The sequence below is a fragment of the Antennarius striatus genome, chromosome 19 (genome assembly GCF_040054535.1).
Source record: "Antennarius striatus isolate MH-2024 chromosome 19, ASM4005453v1, whole genome shotgun sequence".
NCBI lineage: Eukaryota > Metazoa > Chordata > Actinopteri > Lophiiformes > Antennariidae > Antennarius > Antennarius striatus.
Window position 1 is genome coordinate 17,979,791 of NC_090794.1, and position 26,307 is coordinate 18,006,097.

At 43.1% G+C, this 26,307-nt stretch overlaps 1 protein-coding gene across 4 annotated transcripts; it reads right to left on the reverse strand.

The window, feature by feature from the left end:
- Window positions 1–2,780: 2,780 nt before the first annotated feature.
- gtf3c2 (general transcription factor IIIC, polypeptide 2, beta) lies at window positions 2,781–25,548 on the reverse strand. Of its 4 annotated transcripts, XR_011038972.1 has the most exons (21): window positions 24,552–25,548; window positions 23,976–24,110; window positions 23,125–23,698; window positions 22,879–23,015; window positions 22,536–22,726; window positions 22,340–22,410; window positions 21,967–22,044; window positions 21,575–21,676; window positions 20,445–20,672; window positions 20,179–20,290; window positions 19,967–20,084; window positions 11,213–11,238; window positions 10,963–11,092; window positions 10,717–10,861; window positions 7,304–7,465; window positions 6,369–6,447; window positions 5,776–5,904; window positions 5,409–5,675; window positions 4,810–4,917; window positions 3,708–4,060; window positions 2,781–3,464 (listed from the first exon to the last, which is right to left on the reverse strand). XR_011038972.1 is itself a non-coding variant. In XM_068343106.1 (20 exons), exons 2-20 carry the CDS (start codon window positions 23,998–24,000, stop codon window positions 3,857–3,859), a joined length of 2,886 nt encoding a protein of 961 aa, XP_068199207.1. In that variant the 5' UTR covers window positions 24,001–24,110; window positions 24,990–25,548; the 3' UTR covers window positions 2,781–3,856. The 4 variants fall into 4 exon arrangements, 3 of the variants coding, with proteins under 3 accessions (XP_068199207.1, XP_068199206.1, XP_068199205.1); XM_068343106.1 differs by having other exon boundaries at window positions 2,781–4,060; window positions 24,990–25,548; XM_068343105.1 differs by having other exon boundaries at window positions 2,781–4,060; window positions 24,774–25,548.
- Window positions 25,549–26,307: the final 759 nt, after the last annotated feature.

The following is a 26,307-nucleotide window of genomic DNA, read 5'->3' on the forward strand; positions in this document are numbered from 1 at the left end:
CAATCCATTTGTGAAAGACAATAAATTAAATAAAAAAGAATCCAATCTGGATCGGTAATATAATTTGTTGATGACATCTGAGCTACCGAGGATAAAATCAAAAACTCAGATGCTTAACTTTTAGCTGACATCGCCTGGAATCCACTGTCTGACTCAAAGTTCTTTCTTGAGACACATTAATGAGAGATGCTGAAGACACATTTTAAAAAATGCAAAAACACAGATTAGCCCAGAGGTAGACCTGAAACGGCAGCTGTCAATGAATAAAACTGACAAATAATACGACGACCAGCATTCATGCTGGTTAATTTATCCAAAAGCTGATCTTCTTCAGACATGAAGTTAATGTTCCTTAGGAGACCAACATGGCTTAGGTGTTCAGTCACAAAGATCTGTTTACAGGTGTTTACCTAACGACTCTCTATTGATCGTGCTGAAGGACAATGAGAACATGTCAGACTGAGAAAACGTCCAGCGTGTCTGAGCAGAGGGCCGAGGCAGAAACCATTCGTCTGCTCTCGGATGACGACTCGTCATCATTCACCTCTGCCCCTCGCCCCCCCCACTGTCAGCGTTACAGCCCATCTCCATCCAACCATCCATCCATCCATCCATCCATCCATCCATCCATCCATCCATCCATCCATCCACTAGTCAATTAGATAATACTATAGCTGCAGAATGAATTTGAAAATTAGTGAAAAATTATGTGTGTGAAAGAAGCAATAAAGATTTAGACCAGATGCTGAAAACAGGGCAGAACCAGAAAGGTTTTCTACTTAAAGACATTTTGCAACATTTCCCCCTAATTAAACCAAAACTGCAGCGCTGAGTTCAACAACAGGTGGTGGAGGAGTGGGACTGGGTCAGGCAGACAGATGTGAACCAGTCAAAGGTTGTACCCATATGTTTGACTGGTAATGATCCAAGCATGCTGTGGACATTATGTCCAGATTGTCAGACACATGACATCACATTTCTTTTCTTTTTTTAATATCAGGTCTGTGTTTCTCCCTAACTTCATTTTCTGCAGGGCGACACACTACCAACATGTTCATGTGGCTTGTTTTCTTAGTATTTACTGCTGTGAAAGAAATATGTGGCTCAGCTTCCATGTCCTCCATCATCAATGGGATGTGTCTTCCAAAAAGTTTTGCAGAAATGCTTTTGCAGACCAAACCTTCACGTGTGCCTGCATTACATGAGAAGAAGAAGGTAGTCTTTTGTAGCTCACAGTAAAATGTTCACAAGTCTGCAAACGTCTATTGTTTCTTTGGACATGTCATTAACAGAAAACTGCGATCTGCCAGATGCTCTTTGGAGCAGTTTTTTAAAAAAAATTAAACATGTTAATATCAGTACAACATAGATGATCACGCTGTTGTTCATACATCAACCATCCATTGCATGTTTCATGGAATTCAAGCCTCTTGTGGTGGGTACTAGTTAATAATGCAGACTTAAGTTGAAATACAGTCATATTATTTGCACCAATGGTCAGGTGACACGCCCGTCATGTGTTGCTGATGTTTATTGCTCTCCCAGTTGGTACATGTACAATGTAAAGGCCTCATTGACATCCATTCTGATCCAAATACTTGCATGGTTGTTAGCTGTTATTCAATATTTTCGGTAAGAAGTTTAACGTTCCACTGCCATTCAGAGGACAATGCCATGCAGAAGATAATTCAAAGCAAAAATCAATTGTTTAAAATTATATATTTTCATCACTTTTTAAGAAGATCCTGTATATTTAAGTACACATTTTAAAAGAATGCAAAGTTAGAGCCTCGACAGACCCATCAGCTCTGGAGACAAATTGGAATCACAGTGAATGTAATGAAGACCACTCCATTGGACCGGAACGGTTTGGGTTCTGTCCTCCAGGCAGTAAACGTTTGTTTCATTCCAGAATAACTCTTCCTGTTTGTCCACTTTGGATTCTGGCGTTGAGAATGCTCTGTATTGTGTTGTTGTTGTGTGACTGTTGTAAATATGTCAAATATTGTGTATTTTCTGTGTGACTTTGTGTGTACATGTGTAAATACATGAGTCTTACCTGTACAATCGGTCCTGTCGGTCTAAGTGTTCTGGTGATGTACGAATCCGTGTCTGTGATGTTTTATTTTTAGGTGTGGCTAGGTTTTGTTTTTTGTACAGTGAAATAAAAGCTGGCCCGCTGGCGCCGTGGGTGGGCCGTCACCTCACAATGAGAGGTTCTGGGTTTGATTCATTTCTATGTGGTTTTACATGTTTTCCCATCCCATTGTTTGCGATGCGCTGGCGACACATCTGGGGTGTACCCCGCCTCTTGCTCATAATATATATACTATGCATGTATACTATATTTCTCCACCAACAAGCGACTCACAAGGAAGAAAAGCTGCTGAAGATGAGATGATCAGATCAGAAAATAACTGGATGGAAATGAAAACTTCCAGATGATGAAAAGATGATTATTATTAATTTTATTAGTATTGATTATTGATATTGTAACAGGTTTAGCTCGACCATTTAAAAGCAGCAGAAAACCATTTCTGGGGCTTCTGATCATAATGACCCAGTTCAGACTTAGTCCCTGTCATAGAAAATAGGTGTTAAAAAAACCTTTAGTCTTAATATTAGACGCCTGATACTCCATTAAGTTAAAATGAATCCACATATGAAGATGTTGCAATGTGATAGGAGGCAATAGAGACGCGACCAAGTGGTCTTTAGATAGAATGTTGTGAATTGGAAAATGTCAAGGTCAAGAAAATGTTTTCAATGTCAACTTCAATATTTACTCAAATATTTTTATTTCAAACACATTTTTGAAATGTAACAGTTGAAAAACAGCAACAGAAAAAACAGATAATTTAAACTTGGGGGAAAAGATGCTCAGATAACCTGTCAGACACAGTGGCATCCATTCATGGGAACATTTTTAATTTCCTTTGTTGACACTAAAGATAATCATACCTGCAGACATTAAATAATGTAATTAAATTAATAAAAGAATAACTAAACTATCAAAAAGTACTCTGTATATAAAATGAAACAAAAACGTCTATTCTAAGTAAATTTACATCCAGCTTTTTACAGTAAAAAATTCAAGTATTTTTCCAAGTTATAGACTGAGTTGTTCTTGAAATTGTAAAAAAATAAAATAATAACAATAACAATCAATCAAACAAACCAAAAACTAAAATGCAGCTGTAAAACTACTTCACGCATCTTGCAGTAATGTCTGGAAACTGTAAATTCAAAATTAAAACGTCCAATCATTATAAGACAGAACCTTAGGATTAACTTGAACCCACTTTTACACTTTTTACAACCAAGTCTTTGAGTTTTGTCACCATCGCTGCTCCAACCGGCGAAGAAGGTTGAATAATGTGTCCCTTCAGGTGAGCAGCAGTGGAGAACAGAGGATCTGTGTTGTTGTTTGAATGCGTTATTAACCCTTAATGGATAAACAGCACCTGCAAACACAGCAGTGATGTCACAGCGTTCACACACACCTTGACCGACACTCCTGCACGTCGACAGCTTTCCTAAAGCGGGATCAACTGCTGCAGGCGTCGATGACTTTCCTGAGAAGAGCTTCTTTTATAAAAATTGACTGCAGCTGATAATTTCCATTACTACACTACTGTGGTCCGTTTCCATAAGGCACTTCACTCCACCCAAAGTTCATGCTTTGATGCTACCAAACGAGACTGTACCTGAAAACCAGGTGGAAGCAGGTGGTCGTCGCTTCAAACTGTGTTGGTGTGGAGAGGCTGACGAAACATTATTTCTGTCATTCCTAAAACCATTCTGGAGGTGAGATTGTCTGGATGCACACACCCAGCGACACCACGTGATCCAGCTGCTATAGCGAAGCCGGGCTAGCGTCGTCCGTCGCCCTCTGGGCCGCCTCCTCAGGAGTTCTGGGGTCGATCTGGGTCTGGCTCCTTTTTAAGAACGTCTTGGCCTGGGAAGTCAACAAACCTCTGAGGCAGATGAGTCTCACCAGGCCCGCCTGGCCCCCAGACACCACCCAGGTGTGGCTGCACAAGTTGGGGCTGAAACGCACCTGAGAGGAGGAAGAGAAGAATGAACCACATCATGCGTCCCAGTGCAGACTCTTACTTGACGACTACATTCAGTTCCTTGAGGTTTTGTTCCAGAGGAACCACGTCTCAGTACTTTGTGTCCTCCCTCTGTGAATGACTCAGCTGCAGCTCGTCTCCAGTCAATACCTCTACCTCCTCCTTCCTTTTACTGATGTTCATTCATCCCTTTCTTCATCCCTATAAATCCTCCTCCTGTGCTTCTCTTTTATTTTATTTTCTTCCCCCCGTTGAGTCATTCTCTTCCTCTTTCAAACCCATTTATCTCCTTCAGACAAAAAACCAGTCCAAACAAAAAAACCCCCAAAAACGCAGTGGAGCTTTATTTTAGAAACGTGACCGTCCATCATTTCCTCCCAGAGGGAATCACAACGCTGTCCGCTCTTTCTCTGAAAATTAAATACATCAAGACCTCGGAAAACTGCTGTCCATCTCCTCGTCCCTCGTTCCACTGAGGGGGGACGTTTTTCTTCTTTCACACGTTCAGCCGCTCTTTGCAGCATAAAACCATCAGAGGAAGAGGAGACGTCGCTTCGTGTTCTTCATACCACAATCTTTATCTTTCTCTTCTTTGCATGGAACTAATGATATATTCATTCACTGTGTTTGTGTTTGTATGTGTGTGTGTGTGTGTGTGTGTGTGTGTGTGTGTGTGTGTGTGTGTGTGTGTGTGTGTGTGTGTGTGTGTGTGTGTGTGTGTGTGTGTGCACACCTTGTGAAGTGCAGCCAGTGGCATATCATCCATGTTGATGTTTGCGGTCAATTCTGTGTTTTTCATGTGTTTCCACACTTCTCTCTTCTCAGCTTTTGTAAACGTCTCCTGGAAGTCAATGAAATGATTATTGTGTTATTATTGATCATTGTATTATTGTTAGCAGAGTTACACAAAAACAATTTGACCACTATGCATTTAATTTTTACCAAAGAACCACCTTAGCGCCCTAGAAGTGCTGATCCAGATCAGAATCTGGGTCATCCGTGTCTTACAATGGAAACACCTCTGTAGTAACTGATCGTATTTCAGTCTTATTTTTTCCCATTAACATTTTCCTCTTAGACAGTCTGTGTGAATGTTACACTCATAAGAAAAAAATAAAACTCAAAAGGAAATCAAATTATTTCCAATACATATCAAAAATGTTGCCAGGTCTGATGTTTTCTACTTCATCGTTAGAACTCATGTTTTAGTATCGTTAAAGGAGTTGTTTGTCCTCCAGTTTTAATCATTTAAATGTTTTTTATTTATCTGTAATTATTTTACAAGTAATATAATAACTATTTATTTGTGGCCTAGTTTTCACATCTACCCACCATATTGTTGTCTCTATGGTGGATGTAGTACTTCTTCACAGCTTCTCTGTATGTCTGGAGCCTCGGCGGTAGATTTGTGTTTACTCTACTTCCTTCTGCACCTTTTTCATTTCCACTAAAGCCCTCATTCCCTCCTTCACTGCCAGCGCCTGATCCTTCCGCCTCTCTTCCTTCCTCTTCCACAGCATCCCTCTCCTCCTCCTCCTCCACCACTTCCATGTCTTCTTCAGTTGCACCATGAGGCACCAGAGATGTTAGGTAGATGGGCTTGACGTCCAAGGAGAGCGAACACATTAATGTAACTGTTAATTTGTGTTAAAACTACATTTACTTCAGCTAAAATAAACATTTGGAATAGCAAACCTACAAAACGCCGCTCCAGTGCTCGTTTGACATAATGGTAACCCACGGAGATCTGAGGTAATATGGCGAGGATCAGCTCCCCGAGGATGTCTGACGTCACCACGCTGTTCAACCAGTCAGAGTAAGAAATAGACTGCAAAGAAACAGAAAACAAGGTAACCTGCAGGCTCCTGTAAGTTCATCTATGCACAAAAATAAATGATTTTAGTTGAATAAGTCCACCTGCCCTGAAGTTTTATTTGTGCTGCTTTTTACTTTGAGGTATTTAATGTCCAAACAGACAACGTTTGAGCCCTTCCTATGTCTCATTTTGGATTTATCTGACATAAAATACAATTTATATGCAATTAGACATTGTTTTCAGAAACTACTAGAGGAGTCACACAGTTAACATGTTCCTTCATTAGTGTCAACGCGCATGAATCCATCCCAACTATTCACTGGAGCCTTATTCAAAGAAGAAGAAGAAACAGGACTTGTCAGAACTTATATGTTCATGAGTGTCACACTCCCACAATGGAAGGACCCCAGCTGATCTGTGGTAGGATTTAGGGGACATCAGTGACTGATGGATGAGAACAACACAGTCACACTCACCCACAGAGTGTGCGCTCTAGGGATCGCAAAAAAAGAGCGCAGATTGAAGTCGACATAATGGACTCCTTGTGACCCATTCCTTCAGGAAAGAAAAGAAAAACCAACAGTCAAACATCACAGGAAGGAATGAAACAAATGATCGGACCTGCTTCCAGATTCTTCTGTTGTAAATCAAGGAGAAACTCACACATTTTCCACGTCAAAGTCGGTTTACCAGCCAAGCAGTGAACAGTTGTTTAATGTCATCCGTGACTCTGGATGAGATTTATGAAACGAAACCACAGCCTTGGACGTCAATAGATTTTATCTTGGGTTGAATGGAGTTGAATCTGAGTAGAAATATCTCCAATAATTCCTCCATTTATGAAACTTGAATGTTCAGTTTGGTATAAAGAACAACCCCAGACCTTCACTAAGAGTCAATTTAACAACTATTACTGCTTTTTTTGACTTTACCTCTCAAATCAAACATCTTCCTATTTACAGTATTCTGCTCGATCCAGAACTGATTCTAAACTGGAGTCTGTCTCCAAAAGAAATGGAATTTTCTTTCTGTTCTCTCGTCTCCTGAGTGCTGCATCTTTCACTCACCAAATTGTTATAAACTGTCATATGCGAAACACTGAAATCTATTTTGTCTGAGGAGAACGTCCATAGACAGCTAACACCAGTAGGCAGTTATCACACAAAGCAGCACTAAAATAAGAATGAGTCATTCGTAATGGATGGATTCTTCATACAGTGGCTTGTATAAAAACTTGTTGACACATTTTTCTCCCGTTAAATAAGCATGTGGTCTGTTCTGCACCTCAAACAACCGTTGTCGAGAACTGTTATGAACAGGACGCCCCACCCTGAAGACGAGACCTGTGTTCGCATCTGCTTTCATTAGACATAGAATATGTGATGTTATGACAGGGAAAGGGCAGCCTTACGGTACGTAGGCGTTCTCCTGAGCCAGCATGACGCCAGATGCGTTGAGCGGCCAATAGATTTCATTGGTCAGGAAGCGTTTGAGAACAGAAATGGGATCACTGAGCCTCCTCAGGTCCCACGTCTTCACCAGGCGGTCGTCTCCCGCCGTCACCAACAGGTGTCTGAGGGACAAAGAGAAGCAGATTGAAGAATTTAGTGTCCAATTCTTAATTCCAGGAAAGAATCCTTGATGTTCCAGTCGGTGTAAATGTCTAGTTATCAAAACCTAACTGAGAATCAATATTAATATTTTAGAGATTCTCTTAAATAAAAATTGTAGGCAGCATCTGGACAGCTAACACAAACTGGTCTGTAATCCAGTGGACGAACTACAGATAATGAGACACGTCTCTGAAATCTGTGATTTAGTTTCTTTAGTTTACTCCTAAACATACATGATGACATCAACACAGCAGTGATCTGAACGCAGAGCTGAACCATAAAACTATAAAACTTCATTCTAACAAAGAGCGGAGGATGAGTGCGGTGAGTGCAGAGCAGAGGCGACACGCTGGACGTCTCTGAGTAATTAGAAACGCAGTGATCCTGATCAGATGTGTGTCCTCTCCTGGGGGGGACGCTGACTCTCTGGAGGATTAATCTCATTATCCTTGACATTCACACAACTTTTGGCATGTACCTTAAAATATATAACCAACTATGTAGCGAGACAACTGTTTATATGCAAGGTATAAAAATAGTACGTAATGGACAATAGATAGATGCTCAACACATGAACAAAAATCAGAGTAAATATTATACATAATAAAAATCTATAACTGCAGATGTTGGAGTCAGGATTGCTTAGTCTGACATGTGGCATTTAAATGACCTAAAATGGTGATTATAGGTTGATTTTTTTATAGTAAAACAAAAAGATTAGATTGAAATTTAATAAATAACAACTTACGAACAATTCAGCTCACAATCAACCTCTAGGAATTGTGTTTGTAGGTTGAGGACTACATGTACGTTTTTTGGTTCAGAAATCATGATGAAATAATTAAATATATGAACATTATTCAGTGAGCATTTCCCCCCTACCACTAATTATGAAAATAATATAAAACCATAGACAAATAACGACTGTTTATAACCTGTGAGGTCCATAATAAAATCCACTGACACGAGTACTCCTGACAGCGTATTGGTCACATGGGAACAACAATGCAGCTCTGCACCAACGGATCATTCTGGGGTTTCCTTTCAGAAGCCCGTTTGGCTCTGGACCTCGCTCTGGACCTTGTGCTGACTTGTACGACGTATCAATGAATCACTGGAGCAGAGTTAAGTGATGTAAATGACTCCTCCGGCTACACCAGCTCATTTACATATACATCAGCTGAGTAATGGGGCAGAAAGAGTGATGAGATTGTCTCCACGAGGATTAACATGGAGACCTTTTTATAACATTCTGGTCTGGACAGTCAGTAATCACAGAACGCATCAGAATTTGGGATTTGAGACTGATGTCGAGACAGTTATGGGTCACTTTGTAACGTAACGAGGCGATTGTTTCAGTCTTGTTTTCATCGTAAGCCTAACCCTGTCCCATTTCACACAAGTGACACGGTCCATGGCTGGAACTGTACCCTGGACTTTTGGGCAGTCTTATGTTAATAAATCAGTTTTATAAGACAAGAATATGTAAAAAAACAACAACAACACATCTTCGTGGGCCAGTCCCTCACTCTTCTGTTCTCTCCTTTCACAAAACAAAGTTTATCTCTGCTCCCCATCCTTCGGTGGGAAAGCTACGTGGACAACACCGATATCCAGTTTTACTGGCAAAGGTCAGAGAGCAAGTTGATGACAGAAAAAAAATAAGAATCGGTTTCCCTGCCAGCTGGTGATCGTGTCCCTTCAAAGATTAATAATAATAATCAATCCTTTATTGATCCCCTTAGAGAAACTATTTTTTTCCACCATAATATCACATCTGTGTGCTCAAGGGCACCTCAGCTGTGCTCAGGAGGTGAACTGGCACCACCCACTGCCAGTTCCCACTCCACACATTTTGGCCACATGGGTCGTGAACCAGCAACCCTCTGGTCCCCAGCCTAAAGCCTAGTGGATGGAGCTACTGCCTCCCCTGTAGCTGAAAGCAGAATGAGTCATTAACCCTGCAGCGGTTTGAACACAGAGGAGTTTAATGTCAAACTGGAGGTAATCAGAGAGACACACCTGATGTTTGAATGTCAGTATCTGACACTCCCAGCATTAACACTCAGTCTTGTGTGAAGGGCAACATGTTTGTAGAGTTTGTGGTGACTTGTTCATCAGGGGGTACTATTCCTTACAAATGAAAGATAAATGGCTTCTACAAAAACATGGAAAACACAAAGCTTTATTTCCTTAGTCGAAACAACTTTGGAGTCATTTCAGAAGGACGTTGATCAGTGTCCTCTGAGCTGAGAAAGACTGACGTTCATGTGAATGAGTTTCCTCTGAATGGAGATGGCTGCGTGCCTGACTTTGTTCCCTACAGACTGAATTAGTGCCTGAACAGAATGGAGCAAAGACTTGATGTCAAACTTCAGAGCAAATCTCTGCCTCCAGTATTTATTGTGCTGCTTTTGGCAGTCACACGGCAGCGCTGCCTTTAACCCTTTAATTATCTGGGACAAATGCAGATGAAAAAACAAGAAACATAATTAGAAAACTAATCAAAAATTTGACAATCTATTAGAGAATTTGACAATCCATGGAACCCTTTCTCTCCTCAGTGACACTGGTTTCTCCAGGGTTTCTTTGTCGCCTGCATTCTTTTTGTATTCTTCAACTATAACCACTTGCATGTGCTTGAGCAGTGAAATCAATGGCTGACACATCCGTCCAATATACTTGCGTTTACAACATTTACACACCGATCATTTTGCATTCAACTGGATCTGTGTGAACTCGTGTCACGGCAGATTTTGGTGTCAAATGTGATATTAGTTGTTGAAAGAATCAAGATAACGTTAGATAAGAACATAGTGAAGGAACGAAACGGTTTCCGTCCCTACTATTCATCAAAATTCTCTGTCACACCGAGTCGTTACAAGATTTAATTTTGATTTCCTCGTTGGCTGCATTCAGACTGCAGGCTAATCGGATTCCGATCACATTCCCTTTCAAATCCGAATGTTAGGGCCGACTGTCCACACTGTTTTCACCGAGTGTCCAAATGAGATCTTGGTCTGTTCAGACTGGGCCACATTATTGGCCGATCTGACAGCTCGCCATAGCAACAAGGTCAGGGCGGACTTTAAGTCGAGACTGTTCAGACTACAAAAGAGACATCTGCTTTCAATCTTCTTTAGCCACATTCACACGTGACTAAAGAAGGATGTAGCTTGGGTCTACAGGTGAGACCTGAGTCAGTGTTCACCTGGAGGCGGGGCAGAAGGCCAGAGCTCGGACGGCGTGGTCGTGAGCCAGGATGCATCGGTAGGGCGTCAGGCTGAGCGACTTGTCCGGTTCTCGCACTCGCAGCAGCGCTGACTGAGTGGACAGATCCCACAGACCGACCACACCTGGAAGAGCAGAAAACAGCAGAGAAATAGTTTATAAGAGCTTAAATTGAGATGAGAAGACAAATTAATCAAGAACATCTTATAAAGTAATCAGGTCGCACCATCGTAGAATCCAACAGCTATGATGTTGTGCGGTTTTTTAGGCAACCAATCCAAAGTCAGGACTTGTCCACTCTTCTCATGGCGAGGGGCTTTGAAGGAGCCCAGCTTCAGGGTCAGCACCGCTTCTGTCTGCACGGGTGGAAACAAAGTAATTACCACAACAACACTGACATTTCTACATTCTATCAGTCGGGTAAATAAAGAAGATTGTAGCATCAGATTAGATGAAAAAGAGAAGTGTATTTTTACCTGGTAAACCGACAGCGACTGGCTGGCTGTGAACAGAAACACATCACACTTAATGAAATCCACTTTACAATGAACAAAAAAATTATTATTGCGTTTTGAAGACATACATATACATTAGAACTATGAGATACGAGCTGCTCGTGTGGGTTATGTGAGATACGAGTCGTCACTCTGTCCATGTTTTTGTTCAACAAATGAGAAAACTCCGAGACACGAGTCGTGTTTGAGGACACCACCACTGCTTGGTGGATGGATACGACGCCAGTGAGACCGGATCTCGTTCTTTACCACTTGTTGGCGGATGGATACGACACCAGTGAGACCAGATCTCGTTCTTTACCACGTGTTGGTGGATGGATACGACACCAGTGAGACCGGATCTCGTTCTTTACCACGTGTTGGCGGATGGATACGACACCAGTGAGACCGGATCTCGTTCTTTACCACGTGTTGGCGGACGGATACGACACCAGTGAGACCGGATCTCGTTCTTTACCACGTGTTGTTGGACGGATACGACATCAGTGAGACCGGATCTCGTTCTTTACCACGTGTTGGCGGATGGATACGACATCAGTGAGACCGGATCTCGTTCTTTACCACGTGTTGGTGGATGGATATGACACCAGTGAGACCGGATCTCGTTCTTTACCACGTGTTGGCGGATGGATACGACATCAGTGAGACCGGATCTCGTTCTTTACCACGTGTTGTTGGATGGATACGACATCAGTGAGACCGGATCTCGTTCTTTACCACGTGTTGGCGGATGGATACGACATCAGTGAGATCTTGTTCTTGTTGGCGGAGTAAAGACATAGCTCGTGTGTTCTCGTGACTTTGGGGTTTTTTTTTCATTCTTTATAATTGTTTACGTAATTTTAATTCATAAACACAGGTAGATACATTATAATTTATAATTAATTATAATCATTTATACACAGGTACTGTAAGTCAACATGTCTGTTTGTTTGGTAAAAAAATATTTTTTTTGTTCATAATTTATGGGATACAGGGCTTCTTACACGGCTGGAAGGGATTAAAATGATTTGAGTTCATTTAAATAGGAGGGGGCGGCACGGTGGTAGAGTGGGTAGCACTGTCGCCGCGCAGCAGGGGGGTTCAGGGTTTGAGTCCCGCTCTGTGTGGGGTTTGTATGTTCTCCCCGTGTCTGCGTGGGTTCTCTCCACACGCGGGTTCTCCGGCTTCCTCCCACCTCCAAAAACACACGTTTCAAGTTAATTGGCCGGTCCAAATTGACTGTAGGAATGAGTGTGTGTGTGCGTGGTTTTCTTTGTGTCTGTGTGGTTCTGCGGTGCACTGGTGTCACACCTGGAGTTTCCCCCGCCTCACGCCTTCAGACAGCTGGGATAGGCTCCAGCTCCCCACGCAAGCGGATGAAGCAGTTAGAGAAAAATAATGAATGAATTTAAATGGGCCAATATAGTTTGAATTACGAGCTCAGACAAGGAAAGGATTAGATTCTTATCTCCAGTTAAGGTATACAGTGGTTCCTCTACTTACAAACGTCTTTTCATACGAAATTTTCAAGTTACAAAATGCCTCAAAAGGAAAATATTACCTCTAGTAACAAAAGAAATTTCGAGTTAAGAAAGGTAAAAATACAGTATGGGCTGATACTCGCAGCTCCCAAAGGTTCCTGAACGCAACATTCTAATAGCTGCTCTGCCATTGGCTATTACCTAGCATCCTGGCATCCCATTGGCTAAGAGGGACCTCTGTGTGGAGCTAGATCGGTGTCTATGCAGCGTCCTCCTCATTCAACCCTCGACCCGTGAGGTGTTCTGATAGTTTTACGTAAATATATTAACTTTTAGAGTATTCACTATGGACCCCAAGAAAGTGACGGAGAAAAGAGGAAAAGAAAAGACCAAGAAAAGAGTTTTTTTGTCCGTACAAACAAAGCAAGAGATGATAGAAAAGCCTGAAAAAGGGATGCGTTTGGTTGATCTCACCAAAGAATATGGCCGTAATGCATCTACAATCACCACGTTATTAAAACTAAAGGACGTTTAAGGAGTTTAAGGCATCGCGTGGGTGGTTGGAGAAGTTCAGAAGGAGGACTGGAATTCACTCTGTTGTTCATGGTGGGGCAAGAGGGCATGAACCAAAGAGGGCAAAAAACAATGAGGACAGCAGTTAAAAGGTTAATGACCATCATTATTATTCTTTACTCAATTCTTTGTTTTTTACGTTATGTACAACTCTCATTTATTGTGTAATAATCTAATCGTAACATGTATTTGTTACATGTTTTGATGTATTTTTATACTTTATAAAACATTTATGTCTGAATTTTTGGGGGCTTGGATTAGGGCATTTGCATGGAAAACATGTCTCACGAAATTTTAATTAAATTAAAAAATTTTTTTTTTCAATTTTGTAAGTACAGGTACCACTGTATTTGGTAACTTTGAATATCAATCATCTATTTTACATGGGAAGATGTTAAGATGACTGTTTGAGCTACGCAACAGCTGGTTGCATTTTTTGACAAATTTAAAATGAAAGAAAATAGAAATAATGGAACTACAGCCAGTAGCAGCTGGCTGTGTGGAGTGGGTGAACACACTTCATTCCTTCATGATTAGCTCTGACCAGAATGCAGAACAAATTCCCCAGAACAAAGCTCGCGTTCGCACGTCCATCTAAATGATACCTAGCGTGGCGGAGTACGTGTTGGATCGACAGAGCAACGGAGCGACTGATATTCCATCTCTGGCTGGAGTGGTTAAAAATGACTGGATGTTAAGACCCACTTGAGAAGAAGTTCTTCCCCGCCTGCCTCTGCGATCACTGTTGTGTTTAACAGATGGAAAATCCAATGACAAAAAAAAGGTGTCAGACTGTTCCCAGTCATTAGTTTCCTTTCCTCCTCAGTTACAGATTACTGAGACCTGAGATCAATACTCTATCCCCCTCCACTGCTTCTATCAACTCACCTCAGCCTCAGAAAAACACACTCATACTTAAATTCAGGCCTCGTGTCCTAAATCAACTTTTGAACCTCTCTGTGATTTCACCACCCTGAGCTGTTCAAACAGTCAGAAAGCTAACATGGTAACGGCACAATGGATATTTTGGTCTTATAAAATCTACGTATATATTTGTATGCTGACGACCCTTTTCTTTCTCCAACATAAAACTTACTTCACATCTACTTTGATTGAAGTTACGAGCAGCCATTCGCTTCATGAACTGTCGTGATTCTAGAAATGAGATTAAAGACTACTATTTTGCCTGTGATCAACAGTCTGGTGTAACTTACTACGTTCATGCATATGAGGTTATGAAGTAGGAGATATATTGAACCAACGTTCTCATGTGACCCCGCCTACCCAATCAGCACCAATCCTGTGTAAGCTCTTAATGATTGACAAAGGACACACGAGATGTCGGCTACTAAACCTAAAATTCATAGCTTCCAGCGCTAACGAGTAACTTGGCGATGCATCTTCTTTGTCATTTCAATTATAGATCCTTGTCTGACGGGGAACAGCAACGTAAATTATCTGCATCCTCTATTCTCTCTCTGGTCTTTTCCTCTCGGCCCCCCCTCAGCCCTCCAATCCTACACCTTCAGACTCCTCTTTCATTCATTCTGGCGAGTGGACGGACAAAAGCCATTAATAGTTATCTGTCTCTCTCTCTCACAAACACACACACACACACACACACACACACACACACACACACACATTAATAGTTATCTGTCTCTCTCACACACACACACACACACACACACATTAATAGTTATCTGTCTCTCTCTCTCTCACACACACACACACACACACACACACACACACACACACACACACACATTAATAGTTATCTGTCTCTCTCTCTTTCACACACACACACACACACACACACACACACACACAAACACACACACACACACACACACACACCGTCTGACTGATATTCACCTTTAACCCTTTCTGCTCCACATTCTCTCAGAAATCCTCTCCACTTTATCTACATTCAATTAGTGTTTCTCGTGTCAAATTTACCCAGGACTCCACTGTTCATTTTTCACATGGTTAAACGTACCTCTGGTATCTCCATTCATCGTCTGCCTTCCTAATGACATTTCAGACACACTGCCCTCTTACAGCCGTCAAGATGATGAAAGACATTTTTTCTACAACTCACACAAGGCAGCAGCATTTGTTAGCGAGTTGTTTGTTTCAAATCCAGGTCCAACCTGAAGTTAAGAAGTGCAGTCTGTGTGAACAACTAGGTGTTACAGTTCAGTAAGGGCTGACAATGTCTGAGTCTCCTGGGACAACCGACAGCAGGGCCTGGAGAGAACTCTCTTACCAGTGAGTGTATTTGGTAACGATTTATTAGAGACTTCAGACTGTACATTAACAAAGTTTTTATAATCAGGTGATACAGATTCAACTGAATCTGTATGTCCTTGAGATACTTATCCCAGATGGCAATGTCAACTGTGGAAACATCTGGTATTGGAACGATGGACAAAAACCAGGCAAGCTTTCTGACCAGAGAGATTTCTCCAAACGTCTGGTTTTTCTGCAATTCACCAGGTTCACCAGGTCAGGGGAAGTCAACAAGAGCCGACCAGTACTATAATGTGGGGCGCTCTGCAGGAACTAGGGTCACTGACATCCACTGACAGTCTAACACTGACCAACAACCAGCTGTTGACCTTGTCTGTCACAGTTAACAGCAACACAAGTTGTAAGGGGCTAAAGAAACTCAAGCTGTGGCTTAAACATTCAGGTTGAACTGATCTTGTTGATTTCAAAAGTGGGAATGAAGTCAGAATTTTTCATGTGGTGGTGTCTGACCTATTAGTTAAAGCTATTTGTTTAGGGATTTGTTAGCTGATGACAAACTAAAGTAACCAAGTCCTCACATGGACGAAGGCAGTGACGATGGATAGTTCAGGATGGGGGAGACATGATTTCCTGTTAAATTTCTACTTGACTTCTTCTGTTCTTTTAACATCTTCTTTCTGTGAAATAAATGCTTATTCATTTCAATGGCAATGAGTAAATGTCTTGGGGTACAGGACCATGTGATCAGACAAGGGGATCCCCAGTCGATGCCACGCCACAACATTTTGGAGGACAGGGTAAACTCCAGCGCTGACCACCGTTCAGTGTGCAGAGGCAATCCAACTTTGAGTTGTAGAAGCTCCTTTTCCATTCCATTAAAGTCACAACTAAATAATTCTAATACTCTTATGATATTGGAATGCGATGTCTCAAGCTATTTAATCTGAACGATGAGACTACTCTTGTTCTCTGCCATGAATGACAGGGTAGAGTTTGCTAAACTGGTAGTAAACACATGCTTGGGTCAAAGTCACATATGCAGTACAGTAGTTCCTTGAGATACAGTTTGATCCTTTCTGTAACTGAGATCGTAACTCAAACATTTCCCCATTCAAAATAACTAAAATCCTCTTAATCCTTCCCAACCTTGAAAATAAAACCCTCAAACCACCTAAATTATGAAAAAAACAACAACACATTTTCATCAACCAATAGACATGAAGACTTTACCTGTGTATAACTAATTATATATAAGTTACATAATCAATGTAATAATCAATAATCAATGGTGAAGAATGAAAAGAAACACAAAAATCATGAGAACACAGGAGTCTTTACTCCACCAATGAGAACGAGATCCTGTCTCAGCTGATGTATCCATCGACCAACTAGTGGTAAAGAACGAGATCCGGTCTCAGCTGACGTCGTATCCATCCACCAACTAGTGGTAAAGAACGAGATCCGGTCTCAGCTGATGTATCCATCCACCAACTAGTGGTAAAGAACGATATCCGGTCTCAGCTGATGTCGTATCCATCCACCAACTAGTGGTAAAGAACTAGATCCGGTTTCAGCTGATGTTGCATCCATCCACCAACTAGTGGTAAAGAACGAGATCCGGTCTCAACTGATGTCATATCCATCCACCAACTAGTGGTAAAGAACGAGATCCGGTCTCAGCTGACGTCGTATCCATCCACCAACTAGTGGTAAAGAACGAGATCCGGTCTCAGCTGATGTCGTATCCATCCACCAACTAGCGCTGGTGTCCTGAAGCACGACTCTTATCTCAGATTTTACTCACATGTTAAACAAAAATACGGAGAGCGACGGCTCATATCTCAAATAACTTGTATGTCGAGCAGCTCGTATCTCGAGGTACTGCTGTACTTCAATTACTGCCTGACTGTACATTAATATCAGTATGGTTTGTATTTGAGGTAATGGATCCTCTGGAATCAGTAAATGTAGAATTATATTTTGTGATCACCAACATAAGATAATAACGCGTTTTATTCTATTCTATTACAGATTTTTGTTTTTTCACTTTTGCCTTTGACAGATGAGTCAGAGCTACAATGGAGACAAAGGTTCTTTACTGTTCTCTCTCCTCATCATATCCCACAATCAATAAATTAAAAGCTCATCTCAGTATTTTGTGACTGTGTTCCAACCAACAGAAATAAACGACTCACAATTTGCAACTATAATTCCTGGAACTGTATGAATCTTTAAAGCAGGGAAGAACATCAAAATGTAATCTGAAACATTAACATCGTAAGATCTCAGCCTGTGGTTTAGTGCTTTGTGCATTTTCAAACTGAGATAATATCACAGCTGTAAATTAGTTCTGAATTCTGGAAAATGTGTTTTATAAGTCAAATGTGTGTGTTAAAGAAACATTGTGTTGAAATGCAATCGTTCTGCAACCTCCCTATCTAATATCTATAACCTATGGTTGGAAGCAGGGGGCTGATGGAGTCGCTCTTTGGAAACAGAACCCAATGACCCGTATTTCTAAAATAAAATGGAAACCAGGAAGCATGAAGCAATAAGGAAAAGGGAACGTCAGGCTTTCTGTGTCCAAACTGGAAAAGATTTTTTCTCCATTGTAAAACCAAGCCGCGTGTACGACATTAGTCAGCTGTCACCCAGTGTACCGCCGTTTATTTCCATATCAACACAGGAACACAGTCCTGAGCGCCGCCGCCCGCCTGAACTGACAAAAGGCAGCGAGTGATTTCAAGGTGAATAATGGAAGAAATGTTAGGGTTTTGTTCAAGTGACATTAATGTAAAATAATGAATTCATGGGATTCAATGGAAGTGTTGTTCTCAGGAAATTAAATTCAAGAAGGAATCTTTGCAATTTGCAGTTTTGTTTGAGGCTATTCTCACACTCTGAGGTACAGCACATGAACACAAAAGTCATCTCAATTAATCAGCAGTCTCCGCAAGAGAAATACCATCGTCGCTTCGCAAATACGATTACAGTATCATACATGCTCCATGCGACGCTACACGCTACCATAAGCGCTGCAGAGATCTGCTCCATAAAACAGCTTCAGGAGGAGCGCTGTGATTGAATGGAACGTGTGTGAGCATTTATTTTGAGGTGAACGGAAAAAGCTACGATCTTAGACTGGTAGAGCGTTTAAACACGTTAGCCTGGGCACGTGTGCGCGCACCCACACACACACACACACACACACACACACACACACAAGTGTGTATGATGGATGGGGCAGATAAGCTGACCATAAATCTCGCTCACACAGTCCTCTATCAGCAGAGGCCCGGCGGCGGCTGACGCAGTCATGTGGACAGACCGGAGCTGAGACTCCAGCATCTCTAATGTCAGCATAAACTCCTGATCCAGCTGAGCAGTCAGTGTGTTTCAGTTATCTGCTAATACTGTTACAGCTGCAGTTAACACACATTAACATCTTTCTTGTAAATAGAGATCTATGAGGTCCAGTTCACCTCCTGATGCTCGTGTCTCCTGTGACGGATGAGGTGCTGTTTGACTGAGTGCCGATGTACTGTAGCATTACTCAGGTTGTACATAAACTACTTCAGGACCTCAACATACGAGCTGCTCAACTTGTTTGATATACAAGTACAATTTAAAAACATTTTTTTGAGCTGGATACAACATCAGCTAAGACCGGATCTCATTCTCCTTTGTGGAGTAAATACGTGGGGTGCATTTCTTTTCATACTTTATCATTGTTTTTGTAACTTATACATAGGTAATTATACACAGGTATACACAGGCATGTCTATTGGTGGATAAAAAAATTAACCAATAGACAAATTTTTACAAGGTTAGAATGGATTAAAATGATTTTAGTTATTTTAAATAGAGAAATGTTGTTCCTAACTATCCATATGTTGCACCATCTCTATTGATAACAAATACTAACTCCTGTAAATATTTTCAATGCTTTTCTATGTAGATTTTAAGAACTTGAGATATTTTTACATATTTCTTTTTCATTAACTAATAATAATTAAACAGAAGATGGGATAAATGAATGTGTTTGTCAGCTATTCTGTTCAGTGTCATGTTTAATGTTTCTTTTGTACCAGTGTTGTGAAGGAACAGAGAACGAACTTTGTGTGATGCACTGCAGTGAAATGCATTTCAAAATGAGTGGCTGTGTTGTGTTCAGTGGAATATGAGCAAAAATCCATCTGGTAATGTTTGTGATGCAGCTCTTGATCTGCAGCTTCACTGCAGAAATGTCCTCTGGGGCCTCTTGTCAGGCTGTCCAAAGACTTTACACAGAAAACACTGCCCTCTGCTGGACACATCGCACAGCTCATCTTCTGAGTGGGTGAATCTGGTCCAGCAGGTTTGTGCTTTGGTGACACAACTCTACCACTACAGCAGCTCATACTTATGGTTTAATTCATGGCCTTACCAGAGTTGTCTTGTGTACTGATGGAAAGCAGAGCATCAGGGTGTGGCAGGCTGTATATTGTGACCACACCAGAGGAGGTGGACACCGCCAGAAGGCCCAGCCTGGGCAGGAAGGGAGCCTTTGTGTGTAGGGGAGTTGCATTAAAAAAAATACTTCAAAAATTATTAGCTGCAGAAAACTCCAGACCAAATACTCGACTGGATTTCACTTACTGTCCTGCCAGAGCTGGGCGGCTCCCAGCCTCCTGCGGGACACCACTTCAGATGCCAGATGAAGCCTTTGTCCTGGGCAATGCAGTAGGCCAAGGCTGGAGGAGAGTCGGGTCTGCAGGAAGAAAACAATGATGTGATGACGAAGAATCGAGAGAAAAAGCAAAAGAAACATCAAAATGATTTGTAAAATGTAGTAAAACTACAAAAGGCTTCATCCAAACGCGATCACCATCCTGACCACAGCAGTGACCCCCCTCCTGCTGTACCTGCTGCCACACTCCAGCCGGCCCACGTCCCACAGCTGAACCAGGCCGGGTCCCGCATCGGTCTTGTTGACGCAGTGATGGTCATCCATCCCTCGATGGCAGGCCAGAGCAACGTACTGGGATGCCACAACACCGTCAGGCATCGGGCACCACTCCATGGCCCAGACCGGTCCACCGGCAAACAGCAACATGTCCCAGCGGTCCGGATGAGGCGGCACCGCAGCAAACCTGACGCACAAAACAGAATAAGACCAGAAAATATCAGAGCTAACTGAAGACAATAACCTCAGTCGCCTGGGGAGTGAAAACATGAAGAATCTGCATGAAAAAAAAGATTTTAGGGAGCGGATTGTAGAAAAAGATGAGCATTGAAAACTGAGGAAAGTAAATCTAATACTTACCTCGTGTTCACTGGGAAAACAATCGTCACCCCTTTAAAAAGGCTGAACCATAACATACGGTAATTGCCAGAAAAATCAAATTTCAAAAATCAAATAAGGTCTACTGGAACCTCCTGACAAATGTATTTATTAATCGTATGAATCCCCAAAGGGAAATTAGAAGTCCACTATACTCACAGGTTAGCAGTTGCATGCATCTATATATTAGTGTGTATAGGCCTGTAAGCGTGCGTGCACACACACACACACACACACACACACACACACACACGGCGCCTGTGGGCATGCAGTTGAGGGGTCAGTAGAGAGGCAGGCAGCTCCTTCACAGTGCGCTTCTAAGCAGCATCTTGTAAAGGGGACGGCGCCTTGCTCAAGGGCACCTCAGTAGTGCTCAGGTGAGTTGACACCTCCCACTGTCAGCTCACACTACGGGTGGCTGGACGAGAGCGGGAATTGAACCGCTGAGCTTGGGAACATTGGATTGATTTAATTGAATTGAATTCTATTGAATTCAATTTAAGTTAATTTCATTTCATTTAAAATCCTGAAAGGCCAGGCGCACCATTCATTTGACTTTAAAAGGTGACTTCCAGCTCAAGTAGATAGCATAACGAGACAAGTTTAAAAATGACATGCAACTAAGATATTTCCTGAGGTCATGATCAGATGTTTATCTAGTTGCTAAAGCTTCCATTTTCTTGCTCAACATAAATACACATCATTTCTAACCTGCTGAGTCGCTGCAGAGGCGTCGGCTCCTCCCTCAGGTCGGTTCGGGACACTTTGACAGCAGCTGACTGACGCTCCTGAGGCAGGTATTTCTCCAGATCACTAGAATACACACCGAACACACGTTGAATAAATGTGACGTTAAATCAGAGCTGTCACTCCACCCAGCCCCCGGCACGACCTGAATAAACCCCGACAGGGCCGACTGTCTGCTGGTTTGTACTAAACAGCTGATATGCTAGCAGTGCAGTGTCTTATCCAGTCGCCTGCACGCAACTCACTAGTAACATTCAAATACGGCAAAAAGCAGTGACTTAATTTTCATTAGTGTACAGGTGGAGGACGCGTGACTTCCTGTGAATCGAGCAACGAGAGAAAGTTTGACGGTTAACCTCTGCTGCACCGGGTGCCAGTCACTGGTGGAGGGGATCCAGTTGGGGAACACCCAGCTGCTGTGGTGCTCCTCCCGGCTGCAAAACACACACACACACACACACACACACACACACACACACACACACACACGCGAGGTTAAACAGAGCAAGCTCTTTATTAATGAGGTCTATGTTTCACTGGCTCGTTGTGTACAGCATCACTGAGTGCTGAACACAACGAGACGTCATCGGCGCGTGTGAACGGAGGGGTTTGTGTTCTCAGACCTACGACACCTGAGGAGAACCTCCTGACATCAGGTTCTCTGGGCGTTAAAACGAGGCACAATGAAACAAGAACAACCAGAGAGCAGACACGAGTGAAGCTGCTCACAATTTCTTGGTCATCTCAGCGGACTCCCAGACCGGTTTCATGATGTTTTTGGTGAGTCCGTTACAGCCTCTCTGCAGGAGAAAAGACGATGGGATGAGTCGTCACTATGTGCATCTTTTTTCCTTCAATTTTGATAAATTGTTCGCATGTTGACTTAAATTGCAGGCAGAAACAACAGCGATCAGGAACTACTTACAAATCGTCGGCTGAAGTGAGACGTTCCAGCAATTTTTCCACCTGTGCTTAAGTCTGAGTCTGAGTTCTCGGCTTCTGCTTCATCTTCATCTTCAGTCTCAACTTCCTCTTCTTCACGGTCTGGAACAAAATCCTCATCTTCTCCAGGATCGTCATCATCACTGACGCGTCTCCTCTTTCGGCCTTTGCGCCCTGAATGGATGTAAAGAATGAGCGCACAGGAATTTTCACAGGAATACATTTAAAGTCTTATGTCAGATACAGAAACAATGGTTCATGCAACAAGTCATTGCTCTCAGAACAGGCTCCTGGTTGACCTCTGACCTCTGCCTGCTCTACTCTACCTTTCTTTCTTTTCAGACTGCTGCCGTCTGTGGCTTGGCCTCCTTCTGTGGGAGTCAAAGCAGCTCTGGACTCGACCTGGGAGCCTGACTCATCACTCAACACTTCTTTTGCCAAACTGTGGAGGTACTTCAACGCCCTGGGAGAAAAATATTTTCTATATTTTTATATAGAAAACCCTTTTATTTTGCCTTTAAACATCCGTATGTACGTTGGGCGCGGTACACAGAGGTGAATAAATAACTCACATTTTGGCAGCGCCTCTCCGACGGCGCCCCCCCGGTGCGCTGTCCTCCTCGGGTTCAGCTGGAGGTTCTTCTTGGGACTCTTTAGTTGGCGTTTCTGTATCCGGTTTGACTTCCGGTGCCGGACGCTTGCGTACATACTTCCTCTTTGGTGTCCCATTTTCCTGCCGCCCAGCAGCCACAGCTGCCCCCTCCACTGTCAGGACGTCTCCATCACTGGTGGAGGTTTGTTTTCTGGCAGTTCTTTTGCCTGGAGTCTTTTTCTGGGGGGTCGTCTTGCCTCTGACTCCTTTTTGAGGCGTCTCCCCTGAGATTTGTTCACTGGCCCCTTGAGGAGTGTTGTCACTCGCCTCCTCACCTGTTGTCTGCTGTGTAGCATCATTAGCTCGTCCACTCTTTACAGGATTCCTTTGAGAAGCTCCTCGTCTTAATCCTGGGGTCTTTCTAGGTGTTTTTTGCTGAGGGCCACTATTTATATCTTCAGTTTCATAATCAAAATATTTTGGATTTTTCTTGCGTTGTCGGCCTTTCGAGCTGGGTGTTAAAAAACAAGACTGCTCTGGTGGCTCGTCTTGCCCTGGAGAGACAGCAAAATTATTACTACACAGGTATGTAGCACAGAGTACAATAGAATCGGTAGAACATCCTTAAATCCAACAGATAACAACAGATGCAGCTGGTCTGATGATGGACGGTATGAATCTGTGATGCCTCATGCTGTCAGATAGTCAGGTCCTGACAGTGACCCTACTCGTACAGCGATGTCTGGAGCTGATGTCCTTTTGTCACATCAGTTCACAGTCAATAACATAATATATTTCAACAACTGGTCAGATGAAGCTGGTTGACACAACCTTGTCCAGACTCAAGGGGATCCATCAGCCCCAGGTCTGGGTCCAGGTTCAGGTCTGGTTCTGCTGGAGCTAAGGCTGTCCCGTCAGAGGTGTCCTCATGTGTGGAGCAGCTTCCGCCTCACTTTGGTCCTGATGCTGCAGGGACACACATGAAAAACATCTGAACATCCCCAACGATGAAACCACAACAAACGAAGAACGTCACGTCTGATCACGTGATTGACATCTTCACTGTAACGTGAACACAGTCGGTGATGCAATCTGTTGTCACAATAGATCCGTTTCCTCCTTAGTACTTAGAGCTGGGTGTTCCACAGCCGCTCTGGGACCCCACTGGGACTCCACTGGGACTCCTCTGGGACTGGAGTCCCAGTGGAGTCCCAGTGGAGTCCCAGTGGAGTCCCAGAGGAGGCAGAGCCACAGTCCCATCAGCTCCTGTCAGAGAGCCACTGACCAAACCTCCCTCACTAAGTCACAGCCTGACGCTCCCCGCTGTCCGGTGAGTTAACGCGGGCTCTGAACGGAGGGAGACCCGCTCTTCCTAACATTTGTAGCCGGTCCATCGGTTCGGCTCACCCGCCGTCTGCCGCTGGGACCCTCCGCCGAGTCCCTGGAACTCCTCTGTGTTCGTTCGTGGCTCACTGCTGGATGTCCTACGAGCTACTGAGCTAACACAGCTAGCGCTAACGGCTAAGGCAGCTCGCGCTTCTCAGTGTCGCTCGTGAGAGTGGGATCGTCCAATCGGCCGCTAAGAGACACGCGCCACCCGGAACACGAGCGGTACCTATAAAGACCCACCCAGGCTCGTGCGGAGGGCTTCTCCTCAGTGGCGGAGGCTGAAATCCCGCGGACCGAACCCGGTGAGCCGGAATCCGGTCAGACGGGATCGAATCCCGGACTGGGCCACCAGGAAGCAGACGATCACAGAGCACCGGACCGTCCCGACGTGCGCAGTTCGCCGTTTTTCTTTCTTAGTGGTAAAATATCAACACCCACAACAGCGGGTCTGCTTACTCAGGCTGCTGAAAGTCTAACCCGCTTCCATCAGACCGCCATCTTCCTACGGCGGGTTGGACACCACACCGCCCCCTGTCAGCGGGATGGGGTACTACAAGAGCCGCGCTGAGGCCGGTGTTCCATCGAACAGTAACGAACCATCAACGGGTCAATAAACAGCTGTGACGCTCATCCTGATATGTTCTGAGGCTTTGATTTACATGCAACTCTTAGTTAGGGTTAGTTTCTGTACTGATATCAGTAACTGTCGTAAAGTGAGGGGGCGTGGTATGATTTACGGCTGCTGTAATGAACGTATGTCAGATCACACATGGCAGTAAAGACAACCGAACCTGAAACAAGTTGAGAGACTTCATTAATAACAGAACAATACAGTTTACATCGTTCTGTCTTTGAAATCCAAAGATGTTTAAATCGATCCACTGGACTTCAAGAAAGTTCTTGAAGACGTTTCGTCTCTCATCCGAGAGACTTCTTCAGTTCTGAAGGTGTCTGGTCTGGTCCCAGTTTATTAACCCTGTGGGGTGGGGTCAGTTTATTAACCCTGTGGGGTGGGGTCAGTTTATTAACCCTGTGGGGTGGGGTCAGTTTATTAACCCTGTGGGGTGGGGTCAGTTTATTAACCCTGTGGGGTGGGGTCAGTTTATTAACCCTGTGGGGTGGGGTCAGTACTATTCATATTCCAATGACAGTCGTTGAAACCCGTCTGGCTCTTCAACGATTGTTGTTGTTGTTGGTGGTGGTGGTGGTGGTGGTGGTGGGGGGGTGTCAAAGGGGGTCGCTGACTGAGATGGACAAAGTACTTGACCCCAGTACCTGAGTAAGAGTACAAATACTTCTGGTCAAAATTTACTCCGCTACAAGTAAGAGTAGTCCAGTCAATACATTACTTGAGTAAGAGTAAAAAAGTACTTGCTTTTAAATGTACTTAAAGTAAAAGTAAGAGTAAGAATAAATTCCTTTTTTTTCCTTTGATGAGAATGGACCTGACTGAATTACTGTCATTTTACAATTGTATACAGTATATAGTACCTTGTATGTCTTGTTTCAGAGAAACTCTTTGAAACCACCTGCACTGATGTTCTTGCCTGTAGAACCATTACTTTATACTGAACCAAGCCCTCCCCAACATCTATAACAATGGAAATAAAATTAATGGAATCATCAAAGAGGACAATTATGTCATTTACACATTTTATTAAACAATTCCCCCCATCCACACACAACAACAGGCAAACCTAAAAGTAACGAGTATTCATGAGCCTTCTCAGAAATTAACTCGAGTAAGAGTAAAAATCTTTGCCTCGGAAATACA

What these genes read in the sequence shown, in the direction of transcription:
- gtf3c2 (XM_068343106.1), bottom strand. Translation starts at nt 24,000, where the DNA reads ATGGATCCCCTTGAGTCTGGACAAG. An exon ending in GCTGAGATGACCAAGAAATT is followed by an intron (nt 22,045 to 22,339) that starts GTGAGCAGCTTC and finishes TGTGTTTTGCAG; the next exon opens with CCGGGAGGAGCACCACAGCA. An exon ending in CACTGGCTGCACTTCACAAG is followed by an intron (nt 4,061 to 4,809) that starts GTGTGCACACAC and finishes TCCTCCTCTCAG; the next exon opens with GTGCGTTTCAGCCCCAACTT.